The following is a 17,592-nucleotide window of genomic DNA, read 5'->3' as shown; positions in this document are numbered from 1 at the left end:
CGATGAGTTTATTTTGCCTAAACCGAGATGGAAGGAAGCCAATTGAGTGATGTTATGTTGGTTTGTCTGTTTTATGTTTATAGGCATTGTTTGTTGTTGTTGTTTGTTTGTTTGTTTGCTTTTTTTTCTTTTCAGTCTTTTTTCTTTTTTGTATTTTTTGATGTCGTTTCCAAAATATCAATAAAAAGATTAGTAAAAAAAATAAAATAAAAAGGCCCCACTTCCTCTCATGCATGGACAGATGGTGTGGTAGGGCAGCAGTGTTTAGCTGACCCCCTGACCGTTGAGTTGCTGTTGCTTACTGGGAGGGGCAAGGCAGCGGGGAGATTGGGACAAACATACTAGCAGGAGTGTTGGGTTGGCCCTGCCAGTGTACTGCATGGGCTTTCCCACCACCTTCCCCACCCCACGCCCCATCCTGGTATAGCAACAGCTGTCAGGAGGTCAGGTAAGTGCCACCACCCACTATTGCTTCCACGGCCATCTGCTTCACTGCTGAACAGATCATACCACTAGGATGGTTGCCTCAATGTTTGGCTGGAATTTGGTTCCCTGCATTTCCCACCCACTGGCTCTAGTCGCTCCCTCTGAAGCAACAGAGAACAAGTCTCCTTGGCAGACCTTCAGAGACTTAAAAACTGCTTTTGTGTTTCTACTTCTATGAGGAACGGTTTAGAGAGCTGCAAATGTTAAGCCAGAAAAACAAAATGTGAATGTAGATGATTCTTTATCAATCCTAGTCACGCTCTTCTGCATAAATCCATTAGATTAATTGATTAAAACCGTTGCTCGGTCCCTGCTCCTGCCAACCTAGCAGTTTGAAAGCACGTCAAAGTGCAAGTAGATAAATAGGTACCGCTCCAGTGGGAAGGTAAACAGCGTTTCCGTGCGCTGCTCTGGTTCGCCAGAAGCGGCTTAGTCATGCTGGCCACATGACCCGGAAGCTGTACGTCGGCTCCCTCGGCCAATAAAGTGAGATGAATGCCGCAACCCCAGAGTTGGCCACGACTGGACCTAATGGTCAGGGGTCCCTTTACTTTACCTTTAGTAGATGAAAAATGTGCCCCTAATTAATAAGGCAGCAGATATTATTATTATTATTATTATTATTATTATTATTATTATTATAAAAAGCAGTTGTTTATAAAATCTACAGGTGGCAAGAACCATCTTCAAACAGACATTCCGTCTTCTCTTGCACACAGGAGAATTTTTTTTCCTAAGACAGCCTTCACCAACCTGGTGCCCTCTAAATGGTTGGAGCAATAGTACTAAACACCTGGAGGTTGACAAAGTCTGTTCTGAGATGATGTCAACTGACAGACGTGTGCAGCATTAAAAATATGCTGTCTTGTACAATGTTGTATGCTGACCATCAAACAATGATGACAAAACTAATTTAAGAGTACAATTAATTTTTGCCTTCATAGACTTGGTTCATACTTAATGGCTAAACAGTGGTTTGGCTACTATGACTTTACCAGGCTCATGTACTCTTCCTCCCTAATTTGTGATCTAGTTCCCTCTCTTATTTCCTAACCTGTGCAAACAACAGTTTACCTAACCAAGAATAGGAAAAGCATGATTTGAAGTAGGTTTCAAATTCTGGCAAGCTTTGGTTTGTGCAAACCCACAGTTTGACTAGCAAACTAGCAAGGCATGAGAACAAAACCCAAGAAGCAGGGAGGGGAGACGAAAGAATATCCAATCCTGAAGCATCATCCTGAAGTACAAAGCTTGTTTTTGCCTATGCGTCAACCAGCCTGATGGGATTTTAGCTCATTTTTGTCAATGGTCTCCTTTCCTTGTGCAGCAACTGACCAATCATATCCGAGACACATTGCCAGGCCTGCGAAACAAACTCCAGAGCCAGCTTCTCTCCATTGAGAAAGAAGTGGAAGAATACAAGAACTTCCGCCCTGATGACCCTGCCCGCAAGACCAAAGCTCTGCTTCAGTGAGTGACCTATTAATTAAGAGTACTTAGATTATGGTTACCAGATTTTTTTCAATGAATCCGGGGACACTCTCCCCCCCTTTTTTGAAGCTGAGTAGCAACAGGGAGTCAGTAGTGGAGATGGTGAGGCCAAAGACCCTGGGCTGAAGCACACATGCATATTGTATAAAAGTGCAAAGCCCTTCTTTCGCACCCTATGAAACATAAATGCACAGTTTTTTAAAAAACTGGGCCACGGCCACTCGCCCGCGACTCCTGAGCCTCCCCAAGTCAGTCAAAACAAAGGGGGAAAGGGGCAAGAGATGTGTACCACCGGACGTCCCCGGTTTCCCTTTGGCAGTGGTGCTGGCAGAGGCAGTCAGCAGCCCGGAGCCAGCCTGGTAGCACAGTTGGCTCTGGCAGTTGGCTCTGGCTGGCTTCAGGAGCTGCTTGCTGCCGTGGCGCCCGCCATTTTTCCTCTTCGGAAGTCCCCATATGATGGGTTGTGCGCAAGACCCATCATATGGGGACTTCCGGAGAGGAAGAATGGTGGGCGCCACAGCTGTGAGCAGCTTCTGAAGCCAGCCAGAACCAGCTGCGCTACCAGGCTGGCTTGGGCTGCTGAGAATGCCGCTGCCACGTTTCCTGGGAGCAGATTTGCAGATCTGGGGACATTTCAGGGACAGAATTTGTCTGGGGACAGATTTGCAAATCTGGGGACTGTCCCCGGGAATCGGGGATGTCTGGTAACCCAAACTTAGATTGCTCTTGGGGCCCTGTATCACCACCATGGAAGAGTCTGCCGCTTGGGGGATTTCTGACATGCTGTGCTCAATGCCCTCTTTGATGTGCCAAGCGCCACCACCTCTGATGCGTCCTTCCCAGTCCTTCCCATTGAGTTTTTCACCAGAGATAACTGTGCCCTGCTGGTTCTCTCCCACCCAGTTTCCTTTATGTCCACTATATCAATGCTGTCTTCTAAGGCCATCTTGGCTCGGAGGCTTCTAGCAGTAGCAAGCAAACACTTGAAGCCCATCCTACCTAGCAACCTAAATTTGGCTCCTGGGACCACATAAGTACATTTACTTTATTGATTTATTACATTTATATCCCACCTGTTTCTACAGGGAGCTCAAGGTGGCATACACAGTTCTCCCTTCTCTTTTAATCCTCACAATAACCCTGTGAGATTAGGCTAAGAGATGGTGACTGGCCCAAAGTCACCCAGTGAGCTTCCTGGCTGAGTGGGGATTCAAACTCCAGTCCCCAAGTCCTGGTCCAGCACTCTATAATCACTACTCCGCCCTGGCTTCTGACCCCTTGCCAGTTCTGTCTGCTAGGCGCTCTATCCATTCTTAAGCTTGTGTCATGTATGTTGTAGCAAATGATTTATACATTTTTTTCTTTTTTTTGGAGTGTGCAATAGAAAGGGCCAATCACAGCCAGCTCACAAGCTGACGGTAAAACATGTGATGGCTTCAGTGAACTTTAATTGGATGGGTGTTCTGCATTTATGAAATCTCTTTCTCCCTTCTTTAATTCCCTGCATAGAATGGTCCAGCAGTTTGCTGTCGACTTCGAGAAGCGCATTGAAGGCTCTGGCGATCAGATCGATACCTATGAGCTATCTGGAGGTGCCAGGATCAACCGCATATTCCACGAGAGATTCCCCTTTGAGTTGGTGAAGGTAAAACGGATCCCTCATTAGCATTTGCCTAGGCCAGCCTTCTGCAATCCAGTTCCCTGCAGATATTTTGGCCTACAACTTCCACCAGCCCCAGCCAGCCCTTCTGTGTCCTGCTGGGTTGTTGAACAGCTGTGCCGACTGGAATGAATTCTGAGGCGGCTGGCATAGGCTGCCGCTGGCATTTCCTTTTTTGCTCCCTGTGCTCTTTCTTCTTCTTCTTCTCAACTGGTCTCCTTCAGGGTAACATGCTGCGTTCTTCATTTTCATTTCTTTCCATTTTCCTTCTTTTTGCTAATCATAGAATCATAGAACTGTACAGTAGGAAGGGACCCTGAGGTCTTCTAGTCCAACCCCCTCAATTTCAGGAATTGCAGCTAAAGCATCCCTGACAGACAGCTATCCTCTGTTTAAAAACCTCCCACGAAGAGTCCACCATCTTCTGAGGGAGCCTGTCCAGACTGTCAAACGGCTCTTGCCACCATAAAGTTTCATCAGAATCTCCTCCCTTGTCATTTGAATCCATTGGTTTGGGTCCCACCACCTGGAGCAGCTGGGGTGGTGCTCCCTGTCTTCTTTCTGTGAGGCCCTGAAAACCTATAAGAACAGGGGTGTAAGTTTCAGTTTCCTGAGGGACAACCCTTCTGAGGGAACTGTTGTAGAGCTGAGGTAAATAACAAGAGGCCATTTGCCCTTGAGCTTATTTATTATTTACTTAATTTATTGCATGTATATTGAAATACTTTATTGTCACTTGTACTTGTATACAGTGAGATTACACGAGCACCCCCCACTCAGCTCTCTTAGTCTTAATTCCCCTCGTTTACTGACACACACACACCAAACCCGAAAGTCAGTTGCCCTGCTGTTATCTTTTCATTCAGCAGCCTAACAGCCCAGGATAGAAGCTGTTCTTTACCCTGTTGGTGCAACTAATCATGCCTCTGTATCTTCTGCCTGAGGGCAGGAGATCAAGAAAGTGCCGGCCAGGGTATGAATCATCCCTGAGAATTTTCCTCCCTCTCCTGAGGCAACGGGATATCCCACCTTCTTAATTTATTGCATTTATATCCTGCCCTGAGGAGCTCAGGCTGCCGTACATAGTTCCCCTCTTCCCCATTTTATCCTCACAACAACCCTGTGAGGTAGGTTTAGGCTGAGAGTGAGTGACTGGCCCAAGGTCACCCATTGAGCTTCACGACCAAGTAGGGGTTTGAACCCTGGCCTCCCAGATCCTCGCCTGTCATTCTGCAGTAATAGCAGCTTCCTGATCAAGTACAAGGGAAGCCCCTCATAGAGCACATTGAGGTAGTCCAGACTTGTAGCAACATGCTGCAATGGCTGTGCTGATGGCTTTTTCTCCCCATGCAGATGGAATTTGATGAGAAGGAGCTGCGAAGAGAGATCAGCTACGCCATCAAGAACATCCATGGAATCAGGCATGTATCAATGCAATGGAGGCAGGCTGCCTCTGCGCCGTTTCTTTGACAGTATTTCTAGAACTTCCAGGGCTGGGTCCTGAAGACGTCAGAGGTATGGTAGGTTGGCAGACGGGCAGAAGTGCCTGCTGAGGTGGTCGGCTTTGAAACCTGTGGGTAGGTTCCACAATTGATCCCTGTTGGCTTGCTTCCTGTTTCCCTGAGGCAGGAGCATGTAAAATAAAGCTGCCTTTCCATTCACTGTGGAAGGGGAAGTGATGTCATCTGCAAGAATGAGTACCCCAGGAAGTAATCCCACCCTGGCTATTGTTTCATGTTGCTTTTTCCCCTCGAATATCTACAGTGGCTCAGTTTTCCATTCTGGTGGTGAGGCCACTTCTGTCTGCAACCTGCACTGGTGTAAAACAGGGCTGTCATACTTGCAGGATCCATTTAGACCGCCTCCCCCACCTGATGCCTTCCAGATGTTTCTTCAGCCTTGGCTCATGTGGTCACTGGTTGGCATTATGAGGGCTGTAGACCAAAACATCTGGATAGCACCAGCTTCAGGCGTATGGCTTTGATGTTGCACCAAGCCCAGGGGCTGGCTGTAGTTTGGCCTGATTAAGAAGGGGAGGAGGTTCTTAGCATGCCAGCTGGGACAGAGCAGCCCTGAGGTGCATTTTGCTCCTCTCACTTCCCATGAGTTCTCAGCACTTTAAGTTTTCCACAATGAGCAACTCATGATGGAGTATCCATCCTGCCTAAGGCCCATATCGTAAAGGTTGAGTCAGGACACACATTTGTTGCTGCTTCTGTATGCAGTGATAATCAGCCTCAAAGTTCTCTTGGCTCTGTTCTCATCTGATGCTCTGCTCCCTCTGCCCTCACTGCAAGTGTGTCATTAGAAAAGATATGCAATCTAAGGGACTAACTAGGTGTGGTGGTGGTGGTAGAACTGCTCCCGCTACTTGAGCCTCTTCTCTTCCTTGCAATGACAAGGACAGCCTTCACCAACCTGGTGCCCTGGGAAAATTTAGTACTACAAGTCCCATCATCCCCAGCCAGCACAGCAATAGAACCCCATAAAGTAGCACATGCCAAGCTACAAAGGGAACAAATTAAAAACAGTAGCTAGCTAAAACTCTAATGAAAAAGTGGGGAACCAGTGGCCCTGTACGTCTTGTAGGACTACAACTCCCATCATCCCTGGCCATTGGCCAAGCTGGTCAAGACTGGTGGGAATTGGAGTCCAACAAGGTTTTGTGCAGGCAAGGGAGCCAAATGCATCCCCCTAAGCCTCTTAATCTAGCCCCTGCCAGGCCCTGCTCTGGGCCCTCCTCAAAGGCTTTTGATTGGTTTGAATGTGCTGTTGAACTGAGAGAATCCTTCTCACTTGCTTAGATGGTGGATGGATTGGTAGTGTGTGTGTTTGTGTAGAAACACCTGACTTTTGCATGGCGGGGATGTAAAGTACTGTACAAAGGTAAAAGTCATTTCCATTGCTCAGCCTCTGGCCCCATCCACCGCAGCATGCAGCCCTGGGAAGGTTGCCTGTATGAGAGTGTGAGCCAAAGGGTCCTCACCCCTGATTTGGAGGGCCAAAGGTTCCCCACTCCTGCTGCAAGCAATGCTCAAAGAACAGTGCAGCAGGGCAGAAGAAGGGTCAGCTTGGGAGGCCCAAAGCCTGCTGGGACAGGAAGGCCATCTCCTCTCCATCTAAGCCAGAGGTTGGCCCATCACTTCAGCTCCCTACATCCCTGACTACATCAGCTGGGGCTGATGGTAGCTGGGAGAGCCACAGTTTCCTTCGCCCCTGGCCTTGTCCATGTGGGGAAGTGGGTTGTGTAGCCCTCAGAGAGCTCTTCTCTTCCTTCCTGGTTTTTCAAGTCTCACCCAGCACACCCCAAGCTGCTTCTCTGTGATATGAGCGACTGCTCTGAAGTTGATCTGTAATGCTGTATCACTCCTCTTGCCCTGTCTTCCTCCCACTTTGTCTTGTCCCCTCCCCACCGGGGTGTTTAGAACCGGTCTCTTCACGCCCGACATGGCCTTTGAGACCATTGTGAAAAAGCAGGTGAAGAAGATTAAAGAGCCTTGCCTGAAATGCGTGGATATGGTGATTTCGGAGTTAATCAATACCGTTAGACAGTGCACCAAGAAGGTAACCCCGAAAGGGAGCATGGAGTCCCAACATGCTCTTGCCCACATCCCCTCTGGCTGAAGCACAGCATTTGTGATTTGGGTGACAACCCTGCCTGGCAGTGACGTTTTGTTGTATTTTCTAACTACCGTCCTTAACAGCATGACTAGAACTGAGCGAATCCAGGCTGGAGTTTCCTAGCCAATCAGAAAGAGATGGGGAAGCTTAAGGGGTGTGGCTAGCTTTTCTTCCGCCAAACAAAGCGCAGCCATTTCTTCATGAGCTCTAGAATCCTGGGTCCCACTACAACTTATTGCACCATGAGGAACAAATGCATTCAGCTGGCCCTCAAACAGGAGGAAAATTTTATACTTAAAAAAAGAGAACCCAACAAGAACAGGCTGCAGTCTTGTCCCCGCCTCCCACAGCTTCACCAGAATCGCACCTGATTTCTCCATTTGCTTCTGATTTCTCCATTAGAGCTTCCTTTGGAGATTTCAGGTCTTCAGAATGGGATATAGATAGGAAACAATGCTTAGGGAGAAAACAGATTTAACATTTCCAGAGGGATTACAGCTGGCTCTTTGCCTTGGCTTCACAACATCTCTTAGAGACATGCACACCAGGCTGGAACACCTAGTGCCTTCAAACATCAGACTTTTTTTCTTTTTTAGAGTGGCATATAATATTTTTGTAAATATATATGTTATCCTTCACCTTTCCAAAATGTGTGTTGGTGATGTCCTGGAAGCTAGCCAAAGAGTTTTCACATTTGCTTCTCCCCAGTTCAGTTAGAACCATACTAGAAACCTGCAGAACACTTTCCCCTCACCCCACCACCACCAGAGCTTATCTCAAGAAATAAAAATATATGACATTTTTGAAGACCAATGACAATACTATCAAAGTACTGCTAACAGTACTGTCTCCACCATTAATAAATGTATCTTTATATCTCGGGATTTCAATTTCTGAGGGCTCCATAGCCACATGGGTCTGTTCTAAAACCTCTGCAGCTTGGTACATTTTCTGATTGGCTTGGTTTGTGTCCTGTCCTGGAAGAGCAGCAACTGGCTGAAGAGAACTAAACTAGAAACATCTCTCCTCTCTTGATTGCCCACCACTCTCTCCTCAGTCTCTTGGAATGAGTTGCCTTGGAAGTTTCCATATTTCATTCGCTTAGGCTATGATTGGCTGCCATGGGAGAGGTACCATAACCTCACCCCATTTTATTCCAAATGACTGCAGGTGCAGAGAAATACAGGAGAGACAGGTGTTCCTTCTCTTAGTCATTTTCTGCTCCTTTGAGGCAGACACCCAGGTACTGGAATTTATTTATTTAATTTTAAAAAGGCCTTTGACTCTCTAGAGTGTGAGCGCTTGGAACCCTTGGCATGTTGGACGAACTGGTGGCCATTTGGGAACAGGTAACTGGGCAGGGTGAAAGATGGAGTATTCTAGAATGTTATTTGTGGCAAAGACTGAGTCCAGGCAAAAGAGGAGATGCCTGGTGCTTTGGCAAGAGGCCACAATGACCGGTTGTCATCATTCTTGGGCTCAGATTGGGAGCAAACAAAAGTGAGCGCATCTGTCATAGGTTCCTTGAAGTTCTAGAATGCTGGGAGGACTTTTGTTTTTTTACCCTGCTCTCCTTATGGGGGTGTTGGGGGGTCTGTGGCTGTGGGGAGCACCCAGAAATCTTGCCATTAGTGCCTGATGAAACACAAGCCGGTAGGCTGCCAAGTATGCAGTGTCATCTGAATAACTGGATTGGAAGGGCCAATTTTTCATGACCCCTGCCCACTCCACTTGAACCTTCTCTGTTAATTTTCCCATTGGTTAATCACCATTCCCTGCTTTTCTACAAATCTCCTTTTCTGTTTGTTTGTGCTATTCACATTCTTTCCTCTTTATCTTATTTCTCTCGCCCTCCCCCAACAAGAGCAAATCTGTATCTGTAGTGAAACCCTTTCTAAAACGGTCATGAAGAACAGTTTCCTTCTTTCTAGTGAGGACTGGGTATCCAGAGGTGTGAGGATCCTTTGGCCCTCCAAGTGTTGCTGAAATACAATTCCCACCATCCCTAGTCATTGGCCATGCTTGATTGGGCTGATGGGAGTTGTAGTCAAATAATATCTGGAGGGCTGAAGGTTCCCCACAATTGTTCTAAGCAAATTAGGGAGCAGGTAAGAATGGAAAAGTTGGAAAGAATGCAGACAGATAGAGATTGTTATCACTGGTTCCTACAGAACCAACACTTGCAGTTTGAATTCGCCTGTGACTGAGGCCCTTGGCGCTGTGTGTGTGTGTGTGTGTGAGAGAGAGAGAGAGAGAGAGAGAGAATGAGAGAGAGGGAGAGAGAGAGAGAGGAAAGAGCGTTGTTTAGACCAGCTTAATCCTGTACAAGTGGAAACTGTACCAAAATGGTGCAGCATAAAGTGCTGTTGTTCAGGGAGCCAGCCAGCCATTCCCTTTTCCATTTCATTTCTCCTCACCTGTCAGAACTGCCATCCTAACTGCAGCTGGGGAAAAGCACTTCTAGCCACTCAGGTTATGTGGGCCTCTAGGACAATGTTGGTCCCAGAAACATTCTTCAGCTGTGTACCTGCTCCTTCAGGGGCAGTTCTGTGCAGGACAGGCAGTTGACCAACTTAGAATAATAGAATCATAGATTTGTAGCCTAAGGGTTTTCTAGTCCAATTCCTTGCAATGCAGGAATCACAGCTAAAGGTTTCCTGGCAGGTGACCATCCAACTTCTTCTTAAAAGCCTCCAGTAAAGGAGAGTCCACCTTCTTCTTTGGTTTAGTCGGAACCTCATTTCTTGTTTTTTAAATTCACTGGTTCGGGTCCTACCCTATGGAGCAGGAGAAAACAAGCTTGCTTCATCTTTCATGTGGAAGCCCTTAAGGTATTTGAAGATGACTATCATATCACCTCTCATCTAAGCAATACATACCCAGCTCCCCAATCTGTTCCTCATTAGGTTGAGTTCCCAGACCTTTTATCATCTTGGTCACCGGCCTCTACGCATGTTATCTATAAACAGAAAGTCTAGCAGAGTGCATACACATGTTATGTGGCAACATACAGGGGTAAATTTTAACTCATGTTCATCTTCAAGAGAAAAGTCACACATAGTAAAAGCTGCAGAAGAGAGCCTGTAGATCAGGGACAGGGAGTCTGTGATGCCCCATGTATTGAATCTTGATTCCTATCAGCCTCAGCTGGCATGGCCAATGGTCAGGGATTATGCAAGTTGTAGTCCAGCAACATCTGGCAGGCTGCAGGTTCTCCACCGCTGCTGTAGGTCTTCCCTCTGACACATGTGTTAGCGTTTTCAGGGTTACTTCTTCAAGGACCTTAAGCTGCATGTGCGTGCTTTTTAGGTGTCCACATAGAAAGCAACCTTGAGGGAGGATGAGAGATGACCTGAGGCCCCAGTGGGACTCTCAATAGGGAGATGAAGGCTTCATTTTTTCAGGAGTCAGAGAGAGTGGTAGGGTTGGGGAGGAAGGGATCCCTGCATTTACCCATCTGTCCATTTCACTGGCCACACCCTGGCTTGCAGTTTTTCATTCCATCTTTTCTTCCTCCTGTAGAATCCACCTGATGCTTGGCAGCACTTTGGGTCCTTTAGTGACGCTCACTTGGGTTACATTTGCCTAAGGCAGAGATAAACAACATCGTTCCTTCCAGATGCTGCTGGACTTTAGCAATCATCAGCTCCAGCCAGCTTGACCAGTGGTCAGGGGTGGTGGGAGCTGGGAGTCCAGCAACACCTGGATGGCACCACATTGGCTACCCCTGGCCTGTGGAGTGAACCAAAATCTCATTTTTGCCTTGTGTTTTTCTCTTCTCCCTTTCTCTTTTTCTTTCTTCCTTTCTTCCCCTCCCTCCCCTCTGTCTGATCTCTTTCTTTCCTCCTCCGCCTGCTTCGCACTCCTTTCTTCTTCTTGTTGTTGCTTCTCTCCTTCCCTGCTCCTTTCGCCACGCAGAACGGGTCTCTTCACGCCTGACCTCGCTTTTGAAGCCATAGTGAAAAAGCAGGTGCAGAAACTGAATGAGCCATGTCTGAAGTGTGTGGACATGGTAGTGAGTGAGCTCACGTCCACCATCAGAAAGTGTAGCGAAAAGGTAAAGAACCCGTACGCCCCCAAAGAGAGGGAACCTTGGCACAATGCCACTTTGCACCCAGGCATACCCATCCATCCAGCGACAGAGACACAGGAGCTAATTTCTTGGTACGCCGAGTGCAGCGGTCCCTGCCAGCAAAAAGAGGAAAATTAGGGACGTGTGCCAGAGTTTGGCTCTTGGTTTGTTAGTAGGCAATAGGCATTGAGTTCTTTAAAACAGTTGTTGGTTTTTTATTATTATTTAGTGTGTTGATGTGAAGCTTTTCATCACCAAGCGACCTCAAAGCAGTTTACGTAAGAATAAATAAATCATATCACTAAAAATCACAGAACAGAATTAAAGTAATATTGATAACGAGGATTTGCAGGTGGTGGCAAATCCTACAGTATGACCATGCCAATTGGCTTCGTACAAAGTCTGGCATGCCACTGGGCCACAGAAGGGTACAATCTCATTGTTTTATATCTGTCCCGTATCTGGAACAAGGTTAGACAACCTGGTGCCTTCCAGATGTTGCTGGACTACAGCTCCCACCATCTCTGACCATTGGCCGTACTGGCTGGAGTTGATGGGAGCTGGAGCAATGAGCATACAAGGTTTATACCCTACTGTTTCCAGTAAAAGGGATAACAGCCTCTCAGTGAAGACCTGATTCAACCTCATTCTTGGTTATATGAGTGAAGGAACTGTGAACAAGCCATTTGCACAGCCAATAATAAGTAACCCCAAGCTGTGTTTGTGATTGCAAACTGGCCCAATCAACACCATAACATCTACCATGACACAGCCATCTACCTGCTGCTTCCTAAGTGCCTAGTAATGCATTCATTTACAAATGGCTACTAACCACGGTGGCTATGCTTTGCCTCAACAGTTACAGGAAACCACGGGATGAGAGAGGGCTCTTGGGTTTGGGTCTTGTTTGCAGGTTTCCCATTCAGGTATCTGGTTGGCCACTTTGAGGACAGTATGCTAGACCAGATGAATCCCCTTTTGCCTTGTTACGTAATTCCAGATGGTATAATTAAGCAAATTAACCATCTTGCTCTTTCAGACGTTAAAGTGGTGTTGGTGATGGTAGTGTTGTTCTCAAGCTCTTTAGGGGGAAGGGGGGCCCAAATTAATAAATGATCCACTTACAATGTAATATTGTGTCTGCCATCACTCAGAGCCAACTGCTATAAATTTCTTAAGATAGGAATTCAGAAGTCAGCTGGATAAAAAGAGTGATTGCTTATTAGCAAGCCCTTTCTTGTTTTACTCTCCCTTTGTTTCAGAATAGTCTTGTTGCAACACACACACACACACACACACACACACACACACACACACCGGCCCCAATTTCAAACTGTCCCTGATTTGCATGTTGAAAACCTGTTTTATTTGCTTTTCCCCATCTGGAAAGCCAAACTTTTGAGAACAAGGAAGCAGAGAAAGAGATTGTGGATATTTAAAAAACAACAACCAAATAAATAAATAAATTGGGATTGATATTCCAGATCTCTTCCAGACGATGCCATCTCACATCTGCCAGATCAGTGCTGTTTTCCTGAACCTGTGGACTCCATCAGGGGGCACCACACACCTCTTTAAAGAGGCCAGCTTGCCCTTTAGTTGATACATTAATTGATTACAGCTGAATTAGAGTCCTAACAATTCACTCTCCCTGCTCAGGTAAAGTTGCAAGTGCTGTACTAAAAACCACTCCGTTTCTCTCCTGTATTCCAGGACTGGATCTGGCAATCTCAAAGAGATATTCCCAGGTTTGAGAGTAGAAGTAGGAAGAATGCCTGCACACAGCAGTCCAAAATGAGAAATGCAAAAGCAATTTAAGGCTGCAATCCTGTACTCCATTATCCTGGGGTTAAGTCCCATTGAATTCCGTGGGACTTACTTCTGACTGGACGTGTGGCTTGCACCATAACAGTCGATTGCGAAAATGTCAGGGCTACATAAGAGGCGACGTTAAATGAATCTTTAACGTGCATGTATTTATTTATTTTTTAAAAAATGCAAATAGCACCCTGAAAATTACTGGGGTTGCATCAAGTGGGTGGGAAAGGGAGATTTAACCCTTTCCTTCTGTGCTGTGCTCCTGAGCAAAATCTCTTCTCTTAAGTGACAGCTTGGGAGAAGAGGGTTCCAAGACAATCAAGCAAGATTTTCTTAGTTCCTGCACCTCTTTTCAAGAGACATTTTATACCCCACTTTCCTTCAGCACTTGAATTCTTGCCCTGCAGCTCCCCCTCTCTTTGTGACTTGTTTTCTCCCACTGAATAAGGCAATGCTCCACTTTGGGCTCTTTCCTCTTATTTGCTGGTAGAGGAGTCAGGTCCACCTCTCTTGCCCTCACTGTCACATTACAGACAGTGTCACATGCTTAGCAGATATATCTTGAAAACTCAAATCCCAGAACCCAGAAGGTCCTGGTCCTAGACCTGGATTGGGTGGGAAGTGGGAACTACTAGAAGCGTTGATGTTTCTGCTTCAGTAGGTGGAATCCTTCCCTTTGAATCAGCTATGAATGCAAGACATGCCTTTTGTAATGCTGGCTATTAGTCTTACACAAGCCTCTGCTCAGGGAATTTCTATGGAGTTCTAAGAGAAATGCTAATCTAGGTGTCTTGAGGCCTACATGTTAGGTGAATTGTGTTTGCTTGTTTGTTTGTTTGTTTGTGTGTGTGTGTGTGTGTGCGCTCACTGGACCTTCCTGGTTCTGTGAGTGAATTTCTGTTCTGAATATTCCATCTCACCCCCAGAGTAACTTGATATAAGCCGCAAGGAAAGGCAGACCTGAGTTATAAAACCCCATCCCCGTCCATCAGCGAAAGATCGTTACTAATCATTGCAAATTGCACGGGAAATGAATCCATCTGTTTTTCTGAGCGGTCTGTGTGGGTGTGGGTGGATGTGTGAGTGCATATAAGTGAGCCACAAGAAAAGATGGAAAAACTTAGCTGGTGCTGAAAAAAGAACGAAAAGCTGGAGGAAGAGGTGAAAGTGTAGGGAAACAAATGATTCCTTCGGTTAGGCCTGGCAGGCCTGGCTCTGACATTTCATTTTACACATGACAAGACTCTTCACAGCCTGAACGCGCTGCTGTTGTTACATCACCTCAACAGGATGCCCCCCCCCTTTTTTAACGGCTCTGTTCCTCTGCCTTTTCTTGAGAGCCTGACCCTGAGAAATCAAGCAGCTGCCACTTTTCCGACAGGGATATAGAAAGATGGGAAATTCAGGTTTAAGACAGGAATCTTTTCAAGTAAGGGCCACCAGCCCTTCCGTCAGGCAGAGTCAGGCAGAGTGAGGGGACCGGCACGTTCAAGGGCAGAGCTGCGCCTGCCATGTAGCCTGGTCTGCAAACCCTCACTCCGAACTGGCCTTTTGCCCCCAGGAATGGTGGATAATGGTGGCCCAGAGCCTGTGTTTAAGTGAGATTCAGCTGCCTGGGCAGCTTCTGTACCAGGGAATGTGTGTGATCTTGCAAAATGTCTTAGTCCAGCGAAGGCACAATTTGCATTGATGGGCAAAATTACCTAATTCACACTTTACAGAACATTGTGTGAGCTGAAATGCAATGAAGTTATCCACCAAGTAAGATGCAAAAAGTGCATATAGTAAGGTAAATAAACATGCATAAAAATCAATACAATAGGTGTGACCCACACTTACTTTTGCCCCACTCTTTCCAGGCACAGGTCTGCACTTCAAAACACTGTGTCTGAGTGCTCTTTAAAGCTGAAGCACAACAAACAGCCATTTGTGTTTTCCATGGATTGCTCCAGTTTGGTGCTAAAGAGCAGGTTTTCATGTTGAAAGCTCCAGGGCAACAAAGCTTTCAGACATGAAGCTTTAAAACATGGACTGTGCCTGGAAAGCTGGAGGAAGGATGTGTGTGGATAAATGAGCCCCTAGCTAAAGTAGTGTACAATAATGCTTACACAAATGTACATATTATGAGACATTTGCACTATAATGCTTATGAATTCTCACACAGACTTTATTTTTTATATATAAACTAATGTGTATCATAGAATCATAGTTGGAATAGAGTTAGGGTCATCTGGTCTAACCCCCTGAATTGCAGGAATCCTGGCCACAGCTGTCCCTGGGTGGACAATGGCAATGTGAAAATGTGGAGAATTGGGAAAATGCGAAACTGAAATTAGCAGATTCACTCATCCCTAGTCTGGCCCTCCCAGGCCTACCTGAAGACATCAGGGGTTGAAACTGGAGCTGTCAGCAGGCCGAACAAATGTTCTACCAATGAGCTACAGTGCTTTTCACCTGTTTATTTTCTGTGTTGAGCCAGGCTGCTGTTAAAGGTGCAGGGGCTCTGTCAGAGAAGGTGGCCACCAACCTTCCACTTGCAAAGTAGTAATTACTAGCTCTAGGCCAGGCCTAGGATAACCATTTCAGCAGTTGCACCAGCCCATATGTAGCTTTGTAAGAAGCATGGCAGCTAGGACCTGAGCAAGGCAGCTGTCAGAACCGTAGAGGAAGAAGCGAGGGCAGAGGGAGGTGAGAGGAAGAAGCAGAGACTTGATTGGAGATGTGGTCTGAGGTTGTCCACTGCGAGTTCCATAGCATGGAAGCAAGTTCCTAAGTTAGGGAGACACCTGTAGATGCAGCTGTCACGTTCTGGAATAAAGGACATGATGGTGAAAGTCCAGGAGAGGGAAATGTGCACTTGGCAAATATTTGAGAACCGATTTCCAAGCCAGCCCCCTTTCTTAGGTTTCACCTGCTCTCCTGTTCAGGATCATGGCATTTCTGGGTGCTTCGTCGTGCTACTGCCTCCCCACCTTGCCCCTTTGCATCCTGACGCATGATCCCTTGTGGGCGTGGTGTCCCGTGGTGTGCCTGTGGCCTGCTCTTCCCCAGCATCGCTTGACCCCATGCATGCGCTAGGTGTGGTGTCTCCCCCGCATGAGTTCTGGTGAACATGGCTATGACAGTTTTCCTTTCCTTCTGCTTTGTTTGAAAATTTTATCAAATAGTCAAAGTTTTGAATAAACTGAGAGCATTTCACAGAGTGGAGTAGTTTGTTTTGTGTCACCAAGATGGTTATTGCTTTTCTATTTTTCCAACAACAAAAAAGCTGAGAAAGATTTTCCAATTTCCTGGGGTTTTTTTCTGGCACGGTTCCTTCTATCTTAACCAGCAAGAAGTAAGGATGTTTCTCCCTCTGTCTGAAGCAGGTTTGGGGCGCCCTATTCCCATCAGCCCTAGTCAACATGGTCAGTCCAAAGGGATGATAAAAGAGTTGTCACTGTGTGCATTTCTGGTCGCCTCACCTCAAAAAGGAGATTGTAGAGCTGGAGAAGGTTCGGAAAATGGCAACGATAAAGGGGATGGAGTGACTCTCCTATGAAGAAAGGTTGAAGCATTATGAGATTTTTAGTTTAGAGAGACTGCAAATAAGAAGTGACATGATAGAAGTTCATTATGTATAGCATGAGGAAAGTGCTGATTTTCTCCCACTCTCATAACACTAGAACTCATGGATATTCAACAAAGTTGGAGCGCTCTTGTGTTTGGCTCTTTCATGCAGGTTTCCCAGAGGCATCTGCTTGGCCCCTTAAGGACAGGATGCTGGACTGGGTGGACCATTGGCCTGATCCAGCAGGCTCTTATGCTCTTATGGAGGGCTGCAGCTTGCCCTTCCCTGATCTAAAGCAATAAGCAGCTAAATATCCAGACATTCCAGTCTTGGTAATGTTGCAGTTGTGGCTGCCCTTAAAAATGACTTCAGTTAGAAGATTCACAATGAAATATACTTCATATACGCTGTCCAGTCCTTGTCTGACTGCTTTACAGCTTCCTATGCACATTTTCTCAGAAGTCTCATTATTTCTTTTTTCTTTTTTCTAAATATGTTTTATTGAGTTTTACAGAACATATTTCAATTTAAACATATCGTTCGCCTTACATTTAGGATTCTCAGAATCCCTAGACTTCCCACCACCCTTCTCTGGTTTTCAATGTCAACCCCTTTTTCTTTCAGCTTATCCATTTTTTATCTAATTTGTTAACAATATTATTACCTTTTTCTGTTGCGTTTCGTACGTTACAAGTATTACTCTAATCCTGCCAAAGTTTTTAGTTGTTTACAGTGTTCTCTTAAATAAATTATGTATTTTTCCCATTCTTTCTTAAACTTCTTCTCATCCTGGTCTCTCATTCTCCCCGTCAATTTTACCATTTCAGCATAGTCCATCATCTTCATTAGCCATTCTTCTCTGGTTGGAACCTTATCTTCCTTCCAACTCTGGGC

The 17,592-nt window shown here is 46.1% G+C and overlaps 1 protein-coding gene across 22 annotated transcripts in view; it reads left to right on the top strand.

The window, feature by feature from the left end:
• Positions 1 to 17,592, top strand: part of DNM1 (dynamin 1) — a 133,550-nt gene that overhangs the window by 47,710 nt on the left and 68,248 nt on the right. For 17 of the 22 annotated variants that reach the window (XR_014544050.1, XR_014544051.1, XR_014544052.1 and 14 more), the window contains exons 7-10: positions 1,814 to 1,956; positions 3,487 to 3,622; positions 4,991 to 5,058; positions 7,063 to 7,201. Coding sequence is in view for 18 of the 22 variants with exons in the window: in XM_083597258.1 (XP_083453384.1) it covers positions 1,814 to 1,956; positions 3,487 to 3,622; positions 4,991 to 5,058; positions 7,063 to 7,201 (486 nt within the window). In the remaining 4 variants the exon portion in view is untranslated. Of the gene's footprint in view, positions 1 to 1,813; positions 1,957 to 3,486; positions 3,623 to 4,990; positions 5,059 to 7,062; positions 7,202 to 11,176; positions 11,316 to 17,592 lie in introns of all 22 variants that reach the window. The other 5 variants (XM_083597274.1, XM_083597265.1, XM_083597271.1 and 2 more) reach the window with 1 other exon arrangement.

This window comes from Podarcis filfolensis, assembly GCF_964270895.1.
Source record: "Podarcis filfolensis genome assembly, chromosome: Z".
Lineage (NCBI taxonomy): Eukaryota > Metazoa > Chordata > Lepidosauria > Squamata > Lacertidae > Podarcis > Podarcis filfolensis.
This window is presented reverse-complemented; position numbering and strand designations above follow the sequence as displayed.